Source organism: Tachypleus tridentatus, chromosome 13 (assembly GCF_004210375.1).
Source record: "Tachypleus tridentatus isolate NWPU-2018 chromosome 13, ASM421037v1, whole genome shotgun sequence".
NCBI lineage: Eukaryota > Metazoa > Arthropoda > Merostomata > Xiphosura > Limulidae > Tachypleus > Tachypleus tridentatus.
The window spans coordinates 21,537,389-21,562,992 of record NC_134837.1 but is presented as its reverse complement, the minus strand read 5'-3'; the positions used below and the strand labels follow the sequence as shown (position 1 = coordinate 21,562,992).

Below are 25,604 nucleotides of genomic sequence, written 5' to 3'. Positions count from 1 at the left end.
TATAAAATATTACTAGTAGTGGTGTATTATTAGTAAAAATATTTCAGTACAGGAATAGGGTCAGGTGTACCAATAGACAATTGTCAGTCAACTTCCTTAGGACAAGGTCTTCCAAAAAAGGTAATAATTTTCCTTACAGCAGTTAGATATGTGATAGGTTGGTGCAACCTTTATATTTTATATTTTCTTAAAATCTAGTGTTACATTTTTTAAAAACACAATGAAAGTACTGTTTTCGTGATTCAGAGCCTTTTAAATTTCTATGGGTTATTGCTAAATTTAGTGTAATCAAAGCAGGTAATCTTATGTAATTATGTCGTTCAGTATCACAATCACAGTTTGTTGACATTTTTGCTGTTGAAATATTTACAGAAAACATTCTGAATTTTTACCCTATATGTAGGTAAAGAAATGGCTGCATTGGCAATAGACACTTGTGCACCTCATTCTTTGTCAGTAGAAGTTGGTGATGAAGGTTCTTTAGTAACACAATCCAGCCTCCAAGAAGTTCCAATAATGATCACTGAGGAGACACCTATCAAGGAAACAACTAAGCTAGATGATGCACATAATGATGATAATGTCAGTTCAAGTTTTGTGTTTTCAGGCATTGGAAATAAAACATTTGAAAACAAGGAGTTAAATGTCAATGGAATGGTAGGCAGTAGCCTTATAGATGAGTTACAAGCAGCAAAACTTGAACCTAATTGTCAGGTTCAAACAGAAAGTATATTGGCTGAATTAAAAGAGAGCATTATACTTGCTTATAATGGGAAATGGAAACTTGGAAAACGTGGACGGCCACCAAAGATAATAAAAAATGAACTTGAAAAAAAAAGAAGATTGTTAAATGGTATTGATGCTCAACTAAATTCTGCAAAAGATTTACAGAAAAACACTATAGAACAAAATACAACTGAAGAGAGAATTTCTGTTAGTGAGACACATAAAACTAAATATTCTCCTGAGAAATGTAGTGTTATTCCTGAAAAAGAAAACCATGTAAATGTAATTGAGTCAGATATGGCAAATGAATCACCAGTTCCTTGTGTTAATACCCATTCTGATGAAGAACACAGAGAGAGCTTTAGTGTGAACAGTGTGAACCCTAATAACCACTTACTGTATTTAAAAGGTGAACCACCTGTGGCTACCTATAACATCCAACTGTCAGAAAATTCAATCTCAAAGACAAAGTTGAATATCTTGGATAAAAACAGTGTTGAAGACTCCTTGATTCATAGTAGTAATACTCAGACAGTAACTGGTAGGTTAGAAGCTCAAACTTGGAGTAGATATGGTCGTTTGCACAAAAAAAGAGAACTCAGTCCTGACATGGAAGCAATCCCGTTAGTGAGAAAGCGAACTGTTAAAACAGATACTTCAAAATTGAGTCAGCCTGCTGAACATTCTTGTACAAGCACTAATTCACTTGAACATTCTAAAATCAAAGGAAGCTCATATGCAAATCATATTGACAATAGAGTTGCAGAAAATGATAATTCTAAAGTTTCCTCCAGTTTAATCAAGAAAAAAAGTATCCCTTCAAATTTGCACCAGAAAAGCAAAATTAACACTTCCACCATATCATTGCCTCTACATCCTAATGATTGTTTAGACAGTAGTGTTTTTAAGCAACAAAAATTATCGCTTACATTAGAAGATGAGAGGAAAGTACCAGCCGAGTGGCTAGTTGGAGACCTGTTGTGGTCTAAGATAACTGGACACCCCTGGTGGCCATGCATGGTATCATTTGACCCTATTCAAGGTATATTCAGCAGGGTTATTCGTGGTAAGGATTGTTTTTTATTTTCTGATTTCATTTGTTGAAAAGAAAATGAATTGATTATATTTATAAGAATTCAAAATTTTTGAGAATTACTATAAGAAAAGGGCATTTTAATACATTCAGATATGTAGAGATAATTATGTCATTACAGTTACTGTAGCATGTTGATATTGGTAAAAATACATTTGAGTTTATATAAAATATTGTATTCTGATATGGAACTTGCTTTCTCTTACAATATTAGGTATTTTTATTCAGTGTTGCCCTCTATATGCAAACTTTTTTCTTTATGCATGCCAGAAGCCTCCCATTTTCTCATGTTGGAATTGGATTCCAATTTGTCTCTCACATAAATCATCATACTTTACTAATTAACCAGTAGGAGCATGACCCTACTCACGTGATGCAAGTAGCTCCCTCTACACTCCTCTACCGAACTATTTTCTTGTGTAGCAGTAGTCAGATTCTTTCTTTTGTTTGAGTATAGACTTGAAGTGGGTTACATTAATTCAGCTTCTTCTTTTTTTTTTATTTCACTTGTTTGAAGGATTTAAAACGTTTATTCCGAAGTTCATACTACCACTTCAAGCCCATCCAATTTGTATGAAACCTTACTTCAAGTCTTAGGTACAGTTGAACCATCAGGGGATTTCTTGGTATTTATATGTCTTTTGTTTCTGACCATGCTGATGAGAATTTTGATTTTTGTCTTCCCTGAGTTTGCTGTACCTTTCTACACCTTGCCTGAGGATTCTTTTCAGCCTTTGTAAGTTTTTCAGATTGTATATCTTAGAAGTGTGATATTTTGTTTATTGGTCCTAAATATTATGATCTGTGTCTTTCTGTTTTACATTCTGCATATCAACCTTAATTGGTTTTCCCAGTCCCCTGATATTCAGGTTCACATTGTGTAGTTTACCTCCTTTATGTTTAATAGCATTATTATCATTGTTATTGTGTTTGGTTTTGCCTGTTGGGACAAGTGCTGAATTTTTTGCACACTTCAAAGATGCACTCTTTTCACATTTTTGTTTTACCATGCCAGTTTGGTTGCAGTACTTGTACTCAATCCATCTCCTGTCAGGGGCTTTTCACTGGATCTGTGAGGGAATTTCTATGAATGTCCTCTTTAGCCTCACTTTCACATTGGCCAGTTTGTCATTTTTCACAGTGATTTATGGTAAGCCATCACTGGTTCTGGTGACTGCTTGGTTTGGCTCTGAAGGTTATCAGTGGAGTCTGTTCATATCCAGTGTTTGGATTCACAGACTATGCTCAGAAGGTCTCATCATCACTTTTTTCTCTTCCTTTCTTATCCAGCACACATCCTTTTTTCTTCCTCAGGATTCCTTGCCATGCTAGCATAATTCCAAGACAGTTGTAGTCTGCCTCACACACCTCACATGATTTGGGGATCTTCCTCCTTCATGTTTGTGGATCCTGAAATGGCCACGTCCAGAAAACTGGTCATTGACATCTCCCATCTTACTCGACATATCTATGTTCCCCCGTTCACCATGGAATTCTACTTTACTCTTCAGTAGGCCTTTTATATGGGTCTTTGACATCCAAGTTGGACTTTTCCCATGCTTATCTGAATGTTCCATTGTGGGATGGTGCATTGCTTTTGTTCTTTCACTTTTGGACTGATTTTGACACTATATCTTTTATTTGTTGGTGTAAGCCTTCATTTTCCGTCTTCTTGCTCCGAAGTTGCACATTCTCTCCTATGTACATGACTGGTTTCTTCCTGCTCATTCTGAATGGGAGTCAGCTTGACATAATCATCAGTTTCTTTTCTTGATGGGGTGGTTGATTAACTTGGCAAAGTTCTTCCTTTGTCCTATCCATTTCCTTGTTTGTTTGGGTGTTTTTTTGACACCCATCTCTTTACCATCTTTAATTTTGGCTATGGCATGCATTGTTTGGAATGCCCTGTTTGCTCCTTTGCTTTCTGCTTGTGAGGTTTTATTGTTCTTGGGGATGTGGTCTTTGTTGACACCTCACATATTCCTTGGTTGAACTCATAAGAGGTCAATTCCATGGGTCCTTCACAAACAATGGCTCTTTGCTTGGGTTCCTTTAGATTCTCCCATCACCCCCCCCCCCAGCTAGTATAGCGGTATGTCTCCAGATTTACAATGCTAAAATCAGGGGTTCAATTCCCTTTGGTGGGCTTAGCAGATAGCCCAATGTGGCTTTGCAATAAGAAAAAACACAAACTCATCACCCTTTCTTTCTAACTTATGATTAATCTCTGTTGATGGTTAGTCACAGCTCATCCTTGGGCAGTTGTCTTGCTTTCACCTTCATTACCAGAACTGGGGTGTGTTGGCTATTGGTTCAAGGTTGAACATTCTCTTCTTACCATGCTGTTCACTGGGCTTTGGATCATTTCTTCCTTTCTCCAGGGTGAACTTAATCAAGATCTTTGTGTTTCTCTCCTTGGATATCCTGATTAGACCCATAGTCATTACTTTCATTTGACAGTGTGTTGTGTTGAAGTGTACTTTTTTGTGGGTAGCAGGTTTCATTTCCCTTCTAGACAGGTTTATCCTAGAGAGTGTCTAGGAGAGTTTATCCTTATGTTTAGTAGCTTTGCAACTAGTGGTGTACCCCTCATATCAATGTATTTACCACTTCCCTCATTCATCAGGTACTTTTGATTTGGTGTTCTGACTACAGCTGCCTTCACCCAAGTTTAATTGAACCAGTTCCCTTTGTAAATCCTCCTATCCCATTACATTTTGCATGGGCCTTCTGATTGCTCCTTATTGGCTCATTCAATCATGGTTTCTTTGCCTGCTCCAGTTATAGTTGTTCCCTCCTGACCTGCTACCCTCATTCCCCAACCTTTTCATCAGCTACACTCACTGGTTATTACTCCCTTCTTGATGTGTGTAACACTTTATGATTGTGTCATTTCTATTAGCTGTGGATCTAACCCATAAATTTTGTATCTAGAATTGCTGGCAACTTGGTTATGTGCACTGATCCAAGTCATACTGCTGATGTGGGTCTCTCATTTATGTCACATTGAATATGCCCATGATGGAGGTTTAAGAGTTTAACAAGCAGTTGTTAATGTCATAAATGATCTTGGTGAGGATTGGGCATATTACAAGCATTGATGCCTAAATTAGCTAACTAACACTTGAAGGAGTGCTGTTCAAATAATAGTAACAATTTAATAGAATTTTCAAAAGTTGTGGTCTCTCTCATTATAACTTAAGATTATTTTTAATATTAAGATCATTAGCATTTGAGATTTTTTAAATATAATAGAAGAATATTTGGCATCAAACTCTGAGTGAAGAAGTTCATAAATGAAGAACAACTGTTGGACATTGATTATTACCCAGGATCCTGGCTAAGAAGGCCAGTGCTCCGTAACTGAGCTTTCTGAGGATTTGTTGTGTTCCAATCAATCTTCTTTGATAAAATTTATAAAACTTATAACACTCTCAGTTTGATTACCACACTGTGTTATGATAAACACAAAGACTAAATCATAAGAAGTCTGTTCTTGTACTTGAGTCATCTTTCACTTTTTACACACAAAATTTATATTACATGAAAAAGATAATTAAATCTATTTGCTACAATGTATTTTTCTTTCTCATTTATACTCAAATTGTTAAATTTTTTTATTTATGAAATTATTTTGTTTTTTGTCTTTTATTTTTCCATTTCTTAACCCTTCTTTTCTTGTTAATATTTTCATTGGTTTTTAAATTCTTGGAAATAAATTTTAAATTTTGAAGAAACTTGTAACTTATTATAAATCACAAAACATAGTTCAGTTTTGCTGATAAACAATAAATAGAGAGATCAGAAATAAGTTCTTTAAATTATTATTTCTTAAATGATTATTAAAAATTATATTTACTAAATTAATTTATTCACTGATATGATGTCTAATTTCATCTCTGAAAAAGCTTTCTTGACTTATACTGCCCTCTATCAGTGCAAATTTACATGTCACTATATATTGATACATCAACTTATCTGTGCAATTTATGGTGCAGAAACCCTCCACCAACAAAAGTATGACACTACCTCATCATAACTAGTACCCTCTCTAATCTTGCAGTTCAGTCTTTTGCTATGGTTCACTTTAGCAGTTTTTGCTCATGTTGAAGGTCCTTAGCAGTTGATCAGTGGGTTCTGAATGTTGTTTTGGTATGGTTCTCTACCTCCATTCATCTCCTCTTTTGTGTCACAATCAACTCCTTCCTCTGTTTTGCTCTATTTACTCTACTTCAGTTGCAAGCTATGGAATGTTTCATATGCAGCATCTCACACTATCTCCTTCACTTTGTGTGAGAGGTTCACTCTCTTTTTGGAATGTGGGCTGCTCTGGAAGCCCTCTTTCCTCTTTGTCATGCTATGCTTTGTCATTGTCAGCAGTTTTCTACAGACCATTGGAGCCTTGTTCAGGATCTATTAAATGCCCCTCTTACTCTTTCCCGTTTCTTAAAGACTTACTTTGACTAGTGGTTGGATTGGAACAATACTGCTGTGGGTGTTCCTGTTCCTTTTACGTGTCTGGAATATCACCTGTTATAGTTTCTTCTTTTTCTGGTGGGATGCGTGTCTTGGCACTTGAGAGATTTTATAGCAATGATCTCTTTCTGAATCTTCTATGTCAATCTTTTGGAACTTCTTGCTGTTTATTGGGCTTTCCTTCTCATTCAGTGGGTTTTTTGGGTTCAATTGTTGATGGTCCAGTCAATTCTACAGCAGTCTTTACATCACCAGGCAATGGATATTCAGTCAATAGATCTATGTTTTCACACATCAGATCTTCTGTACTGATGTGATGGTACGTCATCATCTGGGTGCCATGAATCTGGTTGCAAATTGATTATCCTATCCTGACAAGATCCTCCCTAGATTTTGTGTGCTCTTTGGGGTGTCCTAGATTTGGAAGCTTTTGTCACTCTTTCAAATATGCCATTTTTTTTAAATTTTAGTTTCCTGTTCCTCATTCTCTGGTGTGGAACATCAGTTCTCTCAGTCAGAATTGGTCAGATAGGCACCTGTATGCATATGCTCATAGTAATCCTCTTCCATGTGTCTTTGCCATACTTAAATTACTCTGTTTAGTGTTCTGCTGGTGACTCTGTAAATAAATAAATAAATAAATAATGATAATAACAGAGAATTACTCATGGAATCTGATCCCAGACTACATTTTAAGGTCTCTCCTCCTGTGGCTAAATGATAAGTGTGGGGACTTACAATACTAAAAATCAGGTTTCAGTGCCCCTGGTGGGTCGAACACAAATAGCTTTGCATTTACCAACAAACAAACTACAGTTGTAATCATCTTATTATGTGCATAGATTTTATATTTTATCCTTAATTATTTGATAACTTTTTTCTTTTACAGCCTAGCTTAATTTGTGTATATAAATTAGACATGAGTAAGACAAAAAAGTTGTCTCTGGTATGCATGTTTAAGTTTTATTTTTTTTTCAGGAACTTGACTAATAATACTTAATAATTGTTCTTGTTTGTATCTGTATTTGAATGAAAAGTACAATATATTTTTATTTTTTATCATTTCATTAATAGAGCTAAGTAATTTAGTAGATTGCTAAATATAATTTATTAACAATGAGTAGCAGTTATGTTACTTAGAGCCATGCAATTAATTTATTATTGAAATGACTAAGAATTTGCTTTTTCATGAAAATAATCAAATAAATGAAATTAATTTTTCAATTTATTGCTGTTTCTTTATTATTCCAACAAGCATTTAATTAAATTATGATTAAAGTAGTTATCATAGAAATAATCAACTAACTGAATCTGGGATTTCTGATTATTAATGTTTTTAATTATTTCAACTATCAAACTTTATCATTATATTTGTTTATGGGTGTGGAACACCTTGTTGTTTGAGGTTATTTGGTTTGATTCTCACTGCCACTGAACGTTCTTGCAAAGCTATTAAGGCTATGTGCCACTATCATTTAATTTTTAATTGCTGACTAGAGAGAAGGCAACTGGTTGGTAGCATGCACTATTAACTCTGGAATACAAGTGTTAAATAAAGTATACCTTTACAATTTATTACATTGTGTTACATTTCTAGTTTATAATTGTGCAACAGAAATTCTTAATGTTGCATAAGCAGGTGCAGAAATGGAGTGGTTTTGGATCCATCTAGGTTTTTCAGAAATCAAAAATTGTATTTTTAAATATTGCATAAAATGTTAGGATAAGGAAATGGTCCAGGGGATGTGGATCTCTTGCCAATTTCTTATCAAAATTTATGGTCTGTTATTTAATTTTATTTAAAAATAAGCATTAGATGTCATTGTTTTTATTCAATTCAATTGAATAATTGATTATTATAAAAGATTGTTTGAAATAGACACAGCTGGTTGTACAACAGTACAGTTAATACCTTCACAATGAACATCTTTTTCTGTGCATGCCTCAAGATTTCAGTAAGATACATTCAAAATTTAATCAAACTACTTTCTTATCATTGCATACAAATTTAACAAAATATTCAAATCTTTATACTCTACAAGTCTTAGGTTTTCATTTTATAAGGCAATATTAAATTCTGAATTTCTTCTAGTTTGAGAATTGTAACATTTTCTTTCTGGGTATCCTCTCTTTTCTAATTTATTTGCTACTCTTTTGAGAAGCACAACATTTAACATAAATTACTCATTACATCGTTGTTATCACTCAAGCAAAGCATGATTTTTATAGCTTTCAATCTTGTTTGATTACAAAGTCATAATATGGAAAATCAGACCCCTCTTGCAACACTTATCTGTTGCATCTTATCTTTAAGGATTTACCTGTAGTGTTCTCTGATGTTTAATATTGAATTATTTATAACCTATAGAAACTGAAGGTTTTAATCTAACAATTGATATGTTTATTACGTTGTTTTCTGTAAAGAGTATTATTTATTTCACTTTCTCCAGTTTAAATTTTATCCATACAGGAAACAAATTGATAAGCTTAGCTTACCTGCTGTTGTCACATAGTTAGAAAACTAGATATTTATAAAACATTGTCTGCTTTTTGCATGCTATTATTCTGTATTTTTTGGTGCATTATTTAATTAGGTAAAAATTATTTAGTGCAGTAGTACTGTTAATATAAAAAAGTAGAAATATGTTTCATCAACAGTTGACAGCAAAAAAGAAGATTCAGATAAGTAATTTATCATTTTTCATGTGCATTTTTATTTATTATTCTTTTTAGGTTAGATAAGACTAGATTAGTTAAAATAATGACAATTTTTTTGTGAAATATGCTTGCAAAAAGCTCATGAGTTATGTAATTTCATAAGGTAATTTGAGCCCCAAGTTTCTGAAATACACATTTTATGGTAGGAATAGTAGTTTAGACATGGTTCAAATGGCAATAAAAAAGAAAAAAATTAAAGAATAAATTGGAAAATATGTTACAAGATTTAAGCTATTTAGCTAATAAACAAATGTTTCATGTTGCACTTTGAAGTCATTTTAGAAAAAAAAAGGTAATATAGATTTATTTGGAATTTTTTGTGGTGGTTACAAGGTAGGTCAAATTGATCTACCTCAAACAGAATCAGGGTTGAAAAGAATAACAGATGAAATATAAAGTTCTTCCAAAAACATTTGAAATTTACTTAGAAGGCTTGACAGAGTACACAAATGAAATTTGAGATTCTTCAGATGAAGAAAAGCATTTTAGTCACTTTGTACTTGGAGTAGTCAACACTGACTCAGTATGCTTATGGAGAAATGTCTAATGAAAACATTTCATCAAAAATTCTGAACTGTTATCTTCAGATGAATTTTAAAGATTGCTGAAAATTTGCAAATCTTTACAAAGATACTCAAAAAATATTAGAAGTTATAGTGTGTAAACTATAAAAGTCATTTAGGGTCATGAACGTGGTTAATTCGACTATGCCTGTAGCAAGGGAACTAATACCTCAGCCAGTATCTTATTATTTCTAAGGTAATATAACAATTTAAATGCAGCTTAAATCTTGCTTTGAAAAAATGTTGCACCTTAGCATTTTCCAGACACTAATAATATGTCTATATCATAAGAGAGATGTTTTCACCAAAGTTATCGGTGCTCATGTAACATATATATATATTACAGAAATGATTTTTCATTGTTTAAAAACAGTAGTTTTTCTAAGAAGTGTGTTTTTGGTATTGTTGATGCCCAAAATAAGTGAAAATGCAAGTGGTTTAACTATGTAAACTACTACTTCATAAAACTTTCAAAACAGTCATTCTGTTTTCCTGTGTTATAGTTAGTCAACTGTGTTTATTAATAATTATAACTAATTTGAACTAACAACTTTAATTGTTTATTTTTAACTGTTTTTACTTTCATTTCAATCACATTAACATTAATGCAAATTAAGATATAATCTTCATTGTAAAATGAAACGTAACTGCAGTTTCTGAGTAGAAGCTAAATGCTATTTGTTTACACATTAGTGCTGTATCATCTGAATATATTGTAATTTTATTTTTTCTTTCCCTGATGGTTTTTAAACTTTCTCATACAAACTTATATCTATCAAGAATTTTATTTTACAAAATAAATTGATGTTATTCTAATTATCATGTTGTTCGATTATTCGTTTCTCATAATTGAAGGAGATATGTACTAATCAGTTGGAATAACAGAGGAATGAATCCATGTATTGGTTGATTAGCAAATGCACTGAATTGCCCAGCCCTAATATTAAATAATGTGATAAATAAATTATGCATACATTGATTAGTCAAGAGTTTGTGTTATTCAGAATATTTAACATCTTTGACTTACAGTTAGGTGGGGAGAAAAACTAAATGCTGTTGACATTTTATGTATGTGAAGTATCCAAAGTTACTAAAATATTTTTACAGCTCTTTTTAGGCACATGGTTATGTCATATTGTTATTTTATTCTTCTACAATATTTCATACAAAACCTGTTATGGGTGTCATCTATGCCAATTCTAAGAACTTATGAGTGAAAGCAGTGACTACTATGTAATAATGAAATGCCAACAGCAGTGTGGTTGGACAAATAAATTTACTGCTGTGAACATTGCCTTTTCACTAAAGTAAGTGGAACAAAAAATTAAATTAATTTTACTTTTAATATGAGCCTAAAGCTGTAAGCAGAAGCTTGATTAAACTATTTAAAATGTATTTAAAGGACAAAGCACTTAAAAGTTTCCTGCATTAGTAGCTCTTTTAAAAGATCCTTGTCATTGCACCTTCCCTCCTAGTGAGCTCCTAGATTAATCATCTGTTTTATATACAGCAAGGTATTTCAAGTGATAAATACATTGCACTGCAGTCAGAGAGGTTTTAAATGCTTAAACTTTAGCATTCACTGTGCATCTTACTAAGTTAGTTTGTAACTTATTTAATTATTTATGCATGCATGTGTTTTTGATGGTTCTGAACTTTCTAAACTCTGGATTTTGACATAAACCATGTATTTTTTTTGTATACAATACTTATTTCTTGTATGTCTGCCATTGAGATTTTGCAAACAACACTAGCCTTTAATTATCTTTCACCTAAATCATATTTTAACATAAACTGCACAGGTACATGATGTAATAGTCATGCAGTAATAATCCTTCACAGTAAGAGAGTGGTACATCCTCTATGCATAGTAGAATTCCTATAGAAACTTGCATTTAGAATCAACATCATTCATAAACTCAACACTGCTGTTAACAGATGTGTTTACCCCCCTCACTAAAGACATGCTAAATAGAACATGTCATGGTGTTTTAAAATTATTTTCAAAATTTAGGTAAAAACTTTATTATTAATATATGTCATTAAATTTGGCATCAGTATGTAGTTTATAATTCAAATTTTAATATATGTTTGAATTTCATAATTCAAAACATTATTTAAATCAAAATGCTAATTACACCTTTTTTATGCGTGACATTGCATATCCTTGTGTCTTATTGATCAGAATTACATTGTATACCGTACAATGTGTGTAATAGTTATAAAATTATAAGCTTGACTTCCAGACACTGATGAGCCAGCATATAAGATAAAAACTGCCCACCATTTTGGTTTGCTGAGGTATCAATATATTTAGCAAACCTACTAGACTAGCTTCTCCCACTACTCCATTCTTTTAAAACCTCTTAGCTACTCACTTTTGTTTCTCTTAAGTTCACATTTATAACCAATAAAAAAGTACATCAGTCATTTGAAAATTACTTTGAAGGGGAAAGCCAAGTTTTTACTAGAAATAATGAAGTCTATTGACTAATTTGTTGCTCTGAATAGAAATGAGATTTTTCTAGCCATATATATGATAAGTAGAAAGCCATAGATAAATATCAGTGATTTTATGTATTGTAAATTGATAATATTTTGGCTTTCTAAAATGCTTCTTTGAAATCAGCAAAAATTAATGTCTTCCCTTTTCACTTAGTGGATAAACAAGGCTTGCTTTTATTACTTTACACAATTCATTCATGAACTCATTCTACTGTAAATAAGTTAATAAATTTTTTCCCACTGTTTTCTCAGAGGCAGGGTTATGATAAACTTCATGGAAATCCAGACTTATACTGCATATGCTTGTTTGTTATTGACTGTGTCAGATTATAGTATCAAGCAGTGTAAGAGCAGGAGGAGTGATTCATTGATTTATATTCAGCATGCTTATACTTCAGTTGCTAACATTAAATAAACAAAAGAAATTTGTGTGAATAGGTTAGAAATAGAAATTCTAGGGAGAACTATTTTTGAACTTAATGGCCAATGTATTATTTATACATTTTATTTCTCATTTTTTGTATATGGTTTCAAGTTTGCTCAAATGAATCAATTATGTGTAGGGTTAGGGTAGAGAATATAATGGATAAAATATAAAGTCTTTGTAAAAAAAAAAAGCCTTTGTACTTATTTAAGAGATTTTAGAGATTACAGAAATGAAATTTGATAATTTTCAGAGGAAAAATATTTTGTCTTAAATTGAAAATCACTTTTCACTTGGAACAATGAACACTACCTCCAGACACTCAGTCAAATTTATGATAAATAATTAATTAAAACAGATTTTGTGTCTACAAAATACCTTCAATGTTTGAAAAGTTTCATGAAAGTACAAAAAAAATGTTAAAAGTCATATAGTATGGAAACTCTAATGGTCATGGTCAGTGTAATTCATTGAGACAGTAGTGAAAGGTTATCTTGCTTTGCTTTTCATTTTGAACGATGTTGCATGACCTTATTGTTTAATATTATGTAATAGTATTTTTTAATCAGTTATTATCTTTTTTTACTATTTCTTCTTTTAGTGAGTGCCTGTTTTGTTGTTTCGACTTTTGTGAGGGTTATATTTCCATTTTTTCACTTTTGCTCATTTCTGAACAGTAGTATACTACAAGATGTATTAGAGTAAAATTTCATATTTATCAACCTTGTCAACTTGTGTTTCTGATGCTTTGCCCTTACTGGGTTCTAGCTCTATTCATTAACACAAACTTTTTTCTGGAATTAAATTATACAACATAAGTTCTTGAAACTCCTTGCACCTTCTACTATGTTCTTGGCTAGTAAAGTCTTTGACTGTGGAAGATGTTGCTGCCAGTTTTCACCATTGTTGGATTTTGTTTTCCTTCCCAGCTTCTCTCTCTCCTAGTTATGTTTTTTCCATTCCTGAGCTTGACAACATGGTTGGCCTTTTTGTTCATTGTTTTCCACTGTCTGGTTTGGTTCTTGCCATTTGGTTCTCTGTTAGGGAACATGCCATCCATCTCTTCCTATGCTGATTCTTTCAATACTGCACTATGCTTTCCATATTTCCTATGTCCTGTGTTTCTTTACACTCTGTATTCAATGCTGTAGTTTTTAATTCCCCCCACCTCCACTTGACTTTAGTATCCATGCTGAGACCTTCTTGTTTCAGCATTGTTTTCACTCTTCCTTGCCTAATCATCTTAATTTTGATAATTCCTTTAACATGGTTTATGGTTACTCTCCTTTAACCTCATTGGTTTCTCAGTCCCTGAAATCTCTTCTGCCTGCTTGGGTGTTGACTTTTTGTCTCGTGTTTCCCTTAGTAGGGCTTACTGGTCTTCACTTCTTTCATGCTCTATCTCTTCACAATCTGTTTTCTTTTTATTTCTTAACTTAAGCCTTTTTCTAGGTTCCAGATAGATAGTTTTTCTGGGGTATCTCTGGTTTGTCTTTTCTCTACTTATGCTTGTGTCTTTTCATTAGCTTTATCTCTCTCTCTCTGCATATGGTTTATGTGCAGTTGAAATCTATTCAGTTGTAATATTTTTCTCTGTTATTCAACTTCCCCAGTTTTCATTATATGGTCAATGTTTTGCTCCACTTATTTGCTGCAAAGTTAAAATTTTCTGTCACTTCTTTACTCTTTTGTTTCTGTGTGCCCTCTAATGTTCTTTGGTCTCTTATTCTTTTTTATATTTGTTCTTCCTGCCCCTCTATTTTTGTCTCCACACCTATCACCTTCACTCTTTCTGAAGGTCAGTTGGCCCAGGCCTCATGGTGGCACTTATTTGTTAGCCTATGGACTCAATTCATGGCTATCATTGGGTCATTGTGATCTTTACTCAGTGTCTCTTTTTTCACTTCTCTTCCTCCTCTTCTCTATTGTTTTTCCTGTAGATTTCAATCCTCAGTGTTATAACCTTTGCTCTTTTTGATTTACATTAATAACATTTATGAAGGAATGGTTAGTAAATTATTTAAATTTCCTTATGATATTAATGTTTTGGGTGTTGCTGACTCTGAGGGAGAGAATATTTTACAAAAGACTTGGGTTATTTGATGAGTTTGGGATTTAACTAGCAGATGGATTTGTTGTAACAAATGTGAATTAATGCATGTGGTGCATCACAATTGGAATTATTAGTATTGTTCTGACAGGAATAATCTAAACAGTGTTATGAATAATAAAAAAAAGAATCTTAGTATTTTAGTTAATTAGGGTTTTATGCCATCCAAGAAATATGCTTGCTAGTAGCAGGGCAAATAGGAGTTTAGGTTATATCTACAGAAATATTGAATACCAGTCTAAAGGAGTTATGATGTCATATATTTCATTGATTAGACTGCATTTGGAGTACTTTGTTCAATTTGGGGCTCCTTAACTTAGAAAGGACTTTGAATGATTGGTGAATGTTAAGAAAAGAGTTACTGGATGGGAATGGTTAACAGAATAGGATAAGCTAGGTTCTTTAAAATTGTTTTTTATTGAAAAGAAAAAGAGTAAACCTGATTGGGTGTTTAAGATTGTTGAGGAAATTGAAAGTGTTAATGAATCCTGTTGTTTTAGTATTTAATGATGAGAATAGTAAAGGTAAATCTAGGTCAATTTTGAAATGATAGGAGTGATCTTTAGCTAGACATCCCTATTTTTCTAACAGGATGGTTTTGTTAACCTTTGGAATTGGTTGCCTTCAGTTCTGATAAATGTAGCAAATTTAAGGGATTTTCAAAGAAAGATTAATGAATATTTGAATTATAAGGGCTGGCTTTGAGTGTTTTATGTTTGTTTTAAAGTTTAGTATAGTGAATGGGATGTGCTAGATGGTCCAACAGATTTTTCTTGTTATATATTTTAAGTATTTGTACTAAAGATATGTCTGTAAATTAATGAAGTCAGTTTTACTGGTATTATATATGGAATAACAGTGCTAATAGACTTTATACATGCAAGTATAATTGTGGAAAGGCCTAGCACTTATAAAGTGTACCACTGAGCTAAGACATGAATTAGAAATGTGAAAGTTAATTTTGCATCAAGAAAATCATTTGGTTCTGGGTCTGAAAGTTTCTTTAATCTGTATTTCATTTTATGGAAGGCATTTGAAGCTGCAAACCATGTTTTTTTGTTGATTATATATCATTCATACCTATAGCAGTTATCTAGTTATCTGGAAAGTAGAGGGGCTTAAAGCTGATGAGTGAATGATTTTAAAGGTGGTTCAGACTCTACTAGACTTTTTTATTTGATATACATAATACATTTGATACTTATTTGTCATTAGTAATAATGAGTGAAATCATGTTCAGAAGATAAACTGTGCCTACTGTTGTAGCATTTTCTTTTAAACCACTATTTGCTACTGTAATGATTCTAATGATTCTCATCTGTACATGCATAACTTTGTTGCTTAAGAATGTTTTTTGACTGTCAAAATCATCAAAAATAGAAAATAATTACAAATTATTTTTAATATGTATTATGGGTATGATAATACAGATATTACCTTGTGAATTAATTACTAAGTGGATAAACTCACAGAAAACTTGGTAAGATGGGGTTTCAACCTCTAATATAGTTCTGAATTTGTTAGATATATGATCACAAGATTTGGAAAGCTTTTAGTAAACACTGCAAATCTCTTCTATGTAAAAAAACAAAACAAATTTTGTAAAATATTTTTATTGAAGATTTGTCTGTACAGTTAGAAGCTATGATGTATGCTGTTCTGTGTTCTGCATTCTTTATTATGCAGTAAATATTTTTTTATAACAAGAAAGTAAGATGTTTAACAAGAGTATTGCCTTATTTTTATAAATTTAATATAAATGGTAATCACAGACATATTGTTTGTTGTGTAGGAAGGACCCTTTTTCGTATATATCATGTCCAGTACTTTGGTCATGAAGCTCATCATGGATGGACTAAGCCAGGTTGTGTTTTAGCATATGAAGGAAGGGATAAATTTGAAGAATACATAAAGAAATATGTGGCTGCAATCCCAAGAGGATGTAAGAATCGGGAGAAACTTCTTGCAAAGTTCAAGATTACAGTAAGTTACCATATACATTTTTCCTCCATGGTTATTTTCAGGTTCATTTTAAATATTGAAGTAAAGGGAATGTGACAATAGTTTTTATGAGATTTCCTTTTTTGTTATAAAATTACTGCCATTGTTGTACACAAAAGTCAGAAAATTTAATAAAACATTTCTATTGAAGATTTGTCTGTGAATTTTTAGAACATTTTCTGAGTCATTTTAAGTCTTGGGTGGTTTTCTGTAGTTTTGTATTTCATTTGCATAATCTATGTATCTTTCTAGTCAAAAGTTTCTTCCCAGTAGGATTCTCTATTTTATTTATTTTTTGTACTTTAGCTGTAGTGAAATTAAATTTGAAAAATGTGGACTGACATGAATAGTACCTTTTCTCCTTTTTATTTGAATGGATCATTTTGCTGGATTAATGGTCTTCTTACTTTGATAATTTAACTGTCAATCTTTGTTTATTTTGTTTCTGTTAATTTTATGGTTTTATTGTTGTAGTTTATACTCACTTGAGTAGTAATCCATTGGTCAAAAAAAATAAACCACAGCACTATATCATGAGCACTTGCAAACATTTTGAGAAAAGTGCATGACCTGTGTGATCTGTGTGCATGTGCAAGCCATAACTGTGCTAGGCCTTAATTATTATTGTTATTTTTTTTACTAAGTTACTTCCTTTAATAATTCTTTTAGCATTTAAATACATATTTTAGAACACAATATATTTATCAGGCTTTAGAGCAGAATCTTCCAAAACTACTGTAATTTAGCTGCCTCCTGGTTCAGTTCTAAAGAGGTTAAAAACATTTTGGTAGATGCTCAGAGCCAAACAGTAATAATCACATGTAAGCCATTTTAAGAGAACTGTTTACACCTGCCCTGTGAAAAAATTTCTACCATCATGAAATTTTATTAGCTATAAAATTTCCCTTTTTTGTTGGTAAGCGTGCTCATCAAATAAGGACATGTGATACAGATAAAATTGTTCAAAGCTAGGGAATTGGAGGAGCTTCACTGATGGGTGTAAAGAACAATTGTCTTGTATCTCAGTAATTCTGATATGATCATTCACCTCCTTACACAAAGTTGTTTACTTCTTGAAGTCATCTTAATCTACTTCAGACACTTGCATGCCATTAGCTTTGTGAAAACTTTCACCTGAACTTCACTTGAATCATGTGAAATTGTCCTACTGTGTGATGGCATCTCATGCAGCAAAACCCTCAACCAGTAAGAGTTTGATACAATTCCTCTATGTTTGAGATACAACATTTGAAGACTGTAAACAATATCTCTTGTTCAAAGGCTTGGAAATTGTTGTCCCCCACTCCATGTCGGATATATGCTGCAGCACTCTGTTTCACTGCAACAGAGGGAGCACAGCCAGATCTCTTCATGCCTCTAACAGATTCATTGTCAAATCATTTAAAGATGTTTTTGCTCTCCATGGTTAAGATAGTTGACTTCTCAATGTCAACACCCATTCCTTCCAGCAGATCATGGATCCACTTCCTTTTGTTTCGGGTTTGGACATTTCATCGGGTCCATCTTCTTCTCTGGCCCTGAGATTCAGAACAATTATTCATTCACACCCTTAGTTGCTGGAATCTTTCTAATGACAAAAACCTGCCCACCTGACCCAAGGCAGGATCTATGGAGGTCTATAGACTTCCTTTGAATAAAAAAGAAGAAATGTGGCCTAAAATGGAAGGGCTTTCCATGTAAATATAAATAGCCACATTGGTACAGTGAAACTATCGAGGTTTCCATTTTAATTTAGAGGATATCAAGGCACTGATTGATTCCTATCATCCTGTGTGTTTTTCCTTACAGGAAACATTTCTGAAACCTGCCAATACAGTCGTCATCCTTCAGTCACAGATGGGTCACTCTGTCGAACATATACTCTCAGATCACAACCATTCTCTTCAGTACTGGAGTTTATTCTTATTTTCATGCACTTGGTCAGTCTTTTACTTCTATTGATCTCTTGGTCTGTTTTCCTTCACATTTCTCTCACTTTTCATGGAGGGTTGACAATAACCCATGGGGCAGTCATAATTTTTCTGTCATTTTTTAGAGAGACTGGCTGTGGTCGATGCCACCCGACCCACTTGTCCTGGTAGAAGTTGAACCAGGCCAACTGGTCTTCTATCACTATTCTCTTGGAACTTGATCCTGTCATTGTCTGTAAGCAATCTATATTGTCCAGGTAGCTGCTTAATGTGTTCCTAAAACCTTGACGTGTTTTCCATGGTATCCTTTTCCATGGTGGAATCCTGCCTGCCACATGGCATGGAAGGCTCAAAAACAGGTCTGAGATACCTCTTGTAGGTATCCCACACTTAAGAGCTGCATTGATTTCCAGCAGGTTTATGCACATACTGAGCAGGTAAGATGTTGAAGCCAGAAGGAATCTTGGATTAAATTCACAACCATCATCTCTTCTACCATGAGTTTCAAAGCTATATGGGACAAGATTTGGAAGGTCGGTGGTCAGTATACTTTTGTCCCCCTTTTGACCTTGCTTTCCAACGGTCAGGAAGTTGCTGATGCCTGGAGCATTGCTGATACTTTTGATGAAAGCTTTTTCTGGGTATCTATCACTTCTGCTTCATCCTCCACCTTTTTAGTTATCAAGACACAGGATAGGGATCACCTCTTTGCTTTCAGGCTGATAGTCTCTGTGATTATAATTGTCCCTTTACACTGGTGAAACTCAAACTGGCTCTTCATTGGTCTGGCAGCACATCAGTCAGACCTGATGATGCACACTATGAGATGCTGTACTATCTGTGTTGCTTCTCTTGCTATTGTTCTGATTGTTTTTAACGGGATCTGACAGGAGAATGTTTTTCGTAATATGTGGCACAAGGCTGTTGTCTTACCTTTCTCTAAGCCTGGAAAGGATCCCAAAATTCCTTCAAACTACTGTCCAATTGTTTTGACGAGTTGTCTCTGTAAAACCTTAGAGAGGATGGTTAATGCCTGTTTTGTTTGGTTTTTCAAATCAAACAACTTCCTCTCACCTACCAAATGTGGGTTCTGACGACAATGCTCCATCATAGACCACCTGATTCAGCTTCAGTCAGAGAAGCCTTTCTCAAGTGACATCCTCTGTCAGTATTCTTTGACCTTGAGAAGTGTTACCACTGCATCAAACATAAAGTGGAAGAACGTGATCATATCTTTTTGCATTAAGAGTTCAAGACGCTCTGGGCTTTGGTTTTAGCATTAGTCAGTTACTTTGGTTGTATTTCAGTCTATTTCAAGACTGAATTGAAAATAATTTTTGTTTTTGAAAAATATTTTCAATTGAAAATAAACAGAATAGAATGTTAAGAGACTGACTGCATTAATGGTCACAGTTATTGAAAAACAAGAAGAAAACACGTGTAATGGCATAGTGTGGTACATCCAAAACTATTTTTTGAAGTCAGTCATTCATGTTTTGTAATTCAAGCTGTTTTAATTCAGTTTTCAACTAAATGATCCCAATTCAATTTGACATCATCACTTTGATTCAGTTAAAATCTATCTCTTGTAGGTGAGAAACTAAGACTGTATTCTCTTTATTATATGCTTCATTGTAGTTTCTAGATGAGGCAGACATCTAGTTCCTTCAGTTCTAATTGCCTTGGATGATAATTTCAGCCCTCTTATTTTTTGGACTGTTCTTGTAGAATGGATAGATGTAAGGGAGGAACGAATTTTGTGTGATACATCTAACAGTGACTTTTATTGCATCCTTCTACTCAAGTTCAAGACTATTAGCTGTGGAATGTGTGGTTAATAGAGGTGGACTGATCTTGTTTCAGGTTTAAAGGATCCATAATTGTGAAGCATATTGACATTGCAATGAATCCAGAGTAGAATGCAGAAATATATTTTACAAGCCTAGCTCTCATCTGCAAAAGTATCATTAACATAACATGATCCCTCATCCATCCAGATAAGCTGATTTTTACTAATCCAGATTAGTTTGGTAAATTCTCAGCTTTATTCGTACCTCTTATATGCATACTTTATTAGTCTATATTCATGTATAGCACAGATTTAGGTATATTGAGAAGTAGATCTAGTCTAGCTATCTTTATGACCATAAATTACACAGATGAAGGATTTATTATGATTTATTTTTGACCTGTAATAATTCCTAATAGCCTGAATACAGCAATTCCATTAGTTTCCCTTATAAATTTGAAGCATGGAAACCTTAATAACTAATCTCTAGCTGTATAAAAGACCATTAAATTATTTCCATTTTTTATCATTACTTGAAAGTATCTAATTGCAACAAAATAAAAAACTTAAAAAAAAGTTAAAAAAAAACAAAATTTGGCTTTTTCAACAAAGTATTTTTGATATAAATCTAAATTAAACATCAAAAGATATTTAGTTATGTGCCTTCTGGTGGAAATTTTACTATGGCTATGTAATACAGAAATTTTGTAATATCAGTACCATATAAACATTACATGAATTAATGGCTTCTTTTAGCTCAGTTCTAATAGTATTTCTCTGACCATATTCTTTACCTTTCTCTGGTGGTAGCTTGTCTAGATTCACTAGTCAAGCTGGAGAAGTCTCATCTTACACACCCAACTAGTATCTGGATCATGTAGGTATGTTTTTCACTTCCTATCTCAACACATATCTGTTGCACATGTGGGATATGAAATGTTTTATTTCCACAGCTCTTTCCTCTTCTCTTCTGGTATTAGAGATTCTATATTTGTTGGGTACTTGGGCTTTCTTGTAAGCCCCTTATACCCTCTAGGATATGCTCACATTCATCTTTTACTGCAGACTATATATAATCAGTGAGACCTCTCTCAGACTCTTTTTTTTTTTTTTTGAGTGGTTCCTTGATCCTTGTATTTTTCAGTAGCTTTGCTCTTGTCTGGGAACTTCTCACATCCATGTCTTTGTCACTTACAACAATGCAAAATGTCACTTTTTAGTTCTCTTGTTCTTTGTATATTTAGCATTAGCAGTAGATGCATTCAGCCAAGAATAATTAGGTCGCTCCTTTTGTGCTTACTCCCTATTTGTCTCCTCTCTCTAATTATTTTCCTTATTTTGGACATTCCTTGTTGGGTCTTTCTGGTAGCACTCTGTTGGTAGAAACAAATTGTGGTTTTTTCTGCTGATCCTTCTAACTTCTTTCCTTCTTTTCCTCTACTACACTACTTCTTGATTTTCTTTGACATTGTACTTTTCTCTTACATTCAGCTATGTCGTCAGTTTGGTTTCATACTTGGGATTTGTCCAGCCCTTTCAGGACAGTTGGTACTGTCTTTACATGTAGCCTTCTTCTTTTCTCATTCTGCTTGTCTTGACCTCTTTAGAAGTTTATCAGCAAAATTGCCACTCATCTCAGCATTAAACCCTATCACCTTTTTGTCTTTCTATTCCCCATCTGTTTGTGTTCTTCACATGGATTTATTGGCCAAAGCCATTTTGTCTCGACTGTTGGTTACTGGATGGCTCTCTCGAGTATCTTTCAATTTTCCCATTACGTTGAATTTCTTCTTCCTTGACTCTCCCTCTTCTTCTTGTGTGCCTGATTGGTTCCTTAATGTTGTTTGCATGCCCTTTCCTTCATTTGAACCTATGACTTTTTGTTTCTTATACCATCTGCCCATTAACATTTCTTCCCTCCTTCTCGTCTCCTGTGGTTGATGGTGTTCTAATGTGTACACCATTGATTCTTCTCACACTCTGTTCCATCACTCCATATATCTTTCTCTATCCAGATTAGGCTTTTCTCCTTGAAATGTTTACAGTGAGTTAGGTGATAATTAGTTCATTCCTGTATCTCTTCCTTCCATTCTCACCCCTATTTCTATTCATATTCTGTCATATACTCTGTCCTCTTCATGTGGTCCATTGTTATTTTACCTACATTTTTTGTTTTCTAGTTCCCAATCCCATCTCTTCCTTTTGTGGAATTCTTCTGTTTCACTCACTAGTTAGGTCCAACAATTTATCCATTTTGCACATTTGTCATTCGATGGAGAAGCATGACAGTGTATTGAGGTTTCAACTCATCAAACTCACCCTCTAACTCATTTATTTATTGGCTGCTTATTTCAGTTGTCTGTTGGGGAAATTGTTTAGGCTGTTATGTGAATGACCACTCGCATCTTTATTACATGTATCACACACTGTTTACATCATTTGGTTGTTTCTTCCATGTCAGGCTATAGACTGCTTCAGTTCACTGTTTTTCACACATCATACTACCTCTTTCTGGTTAAGCTTTTCTTACTCTGTTTTTACAGAATTCTCTAGGACCCTCCAGGATCCTGCTTTTAGATAGTGTTGCTTGCCAGAGTATACTTAACTAGAATCCACACAGTGTAGAACTGTCCTAGCCTGACACAGCACTCACCCATGAAATGGGGTGTTGCTCAAGACCATTTGAGGTTTTTTTGTGATGCTTGTTTTCCTGGCCCAAACCATGCCCTCTCATGAATAAGCCAGACAGGGAACTCCTTCATGTTTATTTTAAAACCTAGTGCTGGTCTACATAAGGTTATAGTGGTTATCTTTTAACTATTTTAATGTTTCATACCTCTTCAGACTCCTCACATGATTTCTTCTCATTATTTCTTGTGGAGCATGGGAGTCCTCACTAGTTCCTACCTGCTATAGTGGTAGACCATGGAGGATATCTCCTGTGTGTGGCCATTTCCACTAAGTAGAAAGTAGGGTGGTGGTTCTGGCTTTCCTTCATTCTATCACTACTCAAATGGAAGCTTGGTTTCCTTGTGATCTGGTGTTGAATTATAATAGGACCAGCCAATGTGAAGTTATCTCTTATTGTGTACAATAACACAGCAATATCATATTGAAATATATGAGATTAGGTGAGAGGTTAGTGGCAAGCAAAAAATGTTTGTATACAAAGTATAGCACTGATATGAGAAGTGATGTTTGATTTCAAATTTAAACTTTAAACAATCTTTCTTAAATTATGTATATTCTCTTAAGCCATTGAAAATGTATTTCAGATAAATATCACTTAAATTGATTAAAAGACAATTTTGACAAAACGTATTGTTTGAAAAGCAAGTAAGCTAATGTAATCAATGTTATCAGTTGGATAACTATGCAAAATAATGAAACTTTAAACATTTAGGAATAATCATTTAGAGAAAATAAACAAGTAAAGAAAATAAAAAAGAATAAACCTTCATAAATTATTCATGTAAAGTAATTTTTAATTTATCTAATGATTTAAATGCTAAGAAAAGAAACAGTTATCATCCATAGTCTAAACTTTGTTACTCCCCCGAAATTTTTAAATATGATAATTATTTATCAAGTTATAGGTAATTGTTGAAGCAACTGTTTAAACTAATTACACAGAAAGAAAGCAGTGAATCATTTGAAAGTACACAGATTAATGATATAGACCTAACATCTTTCATTGAATATAATAATGAAAGAAATATCACTACTACTAACTAGGGTACTCATATCCTGGATGGAAGTTATGTAAATTCATGATTAATGAAAGGTTATCTTAGGACACAAAAAGTTGTTTGCTTTATACGCAATTAAAAAAAATGCTTATAAAAGTAGCAAAACACAAAATGTAAAACCATAAGTTTGCATGTATCTCCTTATTGACCCAACAAACCTTCATTTCAAATTTAGTGAAGATCCATTTACAGGGGTGAAGTAGAGGTAAAAAAAACAACAAAAAACATGCATAAACAATTGTATCCACACCCTGCAAAGTATTTAGGTGAACATACAACAGACAGTACTATTATATTTATATAGATGGCGCCAGTGCATTAGATAAAGTTAGATGTATTCATGACATCATATTCGCACCTTAAGAATAGAGAAAAGTAAAATTCTCTGTGATGGGAAACAGAGGCGAAACAGGAAAATTGTAACTCCTGTTGCAAATCTGTGTGTACCTAGGGTAAAAATTACATGAACTTGATGGTTGCACATTACATAATAAAAACATTTTTCTAGTATCATGCAAGCCAGAGTTCCAATATAGTATGATAGATGAGTAGGAATGTTTAGCTTTAAAAATTAAGTTATGAAAACAATTAGTTTGTAAAACTGGAAAAGGGAAATAGTATGGTTTTGTTGAATAAAATAACTACACAAATAAAGTTAATGAAATTATCAGTGGTGACAATAAATGTGTGAAATTGGGTAAATTTCTAACTAAATCAGAGAAAATAAACTACAGAGATATTTGTTCATATTTAATGAAGACTATAACTGAGAGATAATGTCATGCTTTATTAAATACAAATTGGTTCTCATGCAGAGGTCATTTATGGTGTTTATGAGGTTCATTATTAGTAATGGATAGTGGGTTAAGTGAGAACCATTAAAATATAGTAGTAGATTTTAGTATAGTTAATTCTAGTAACCATAATCCTAGATGAAAGTTAATAAATATGTCTTTTTCATTGCAGTCTGCTAGGAAAGAAGCCTGGGAATTGGCTGTGGAAGAGGCAGAAGATGCTTTAAAAATGAGCCGAGCAGAACGCAAGCAAGAACTCACCTTTCAGTATGTAATGCCAAAGCAAAATAAAAGTGCTGTAGATGTAGGTTAGTAGATGATGTATTGTAAGTGTAGTTTGAATATTTTTATGGCTTCAGTTACATGTATACATGAAAGCTTTACATTTTTGTACTATATTTTAGTAATTTCTACCAGAAGAACTACTAAAAATATAACAATTCATGATAATTTTTAATTATGGTTATCAGCAAATAACAAATCTTTATGACTACTCTACTGTAGTGAATAATTTGAGTCTTCTTCAATTTTACTAGCATTTTTGGTCATTAACCCAGAAGAACTTGATGAAGTTGGGCCTTCTCAGTGAATTTCTAAACACCATAGCAGAACTTTCAAATGTACAATTTTATGTACATTGTTTATCTATTTTGGATAATGTAGTTATTAATATTTAAGAATTTATGTCATGTATTAGATCTATATTTAATACTATAAATAAATAA

The 25,604-nt window shown here is 33.2% G+C and overlaps 1 protein-coding gene across 7 annotated transcripts in view; it reads left to right on the top strand.

Annotated features, from left to right (window-relative positions):
- The window catches only part of LOC143240146 (histone-lysine N-methyltransferase NSD2-like), a 109,845-nt gene that overhangs the window by 23,919 nt on the left and 60,322 nt on the right, over window positions 1–25,604 (top strand). For 6 of the 7 annotated variants that reach the window (XM_076482099.1, XM_076482095.1, XM_076482101.1 and 3 more), the window contains exons 4-6: window positions 404–1,792; window positions 16,408–16,598; window positions 25,052–25,187. In XM_076482099.1, coding sequence (XP_076338214.1) covers window positions 412–1,792; window positions 16,408–16,598; window positions 25,052–25,187 — 1,708 coding nt within the window. In that variant the 5' untranslated portion in view covers window positions 404–411. Of the gene's footprint in view, window positions 1–53; window positions 121–403; window positions 1,793–16,407; window positions 16,599–25,051; window positions 25,188–25,604 lie in introns of those variants that run through there. The other variant, XM_076482102.1, reaches the window with a different exon arrangement.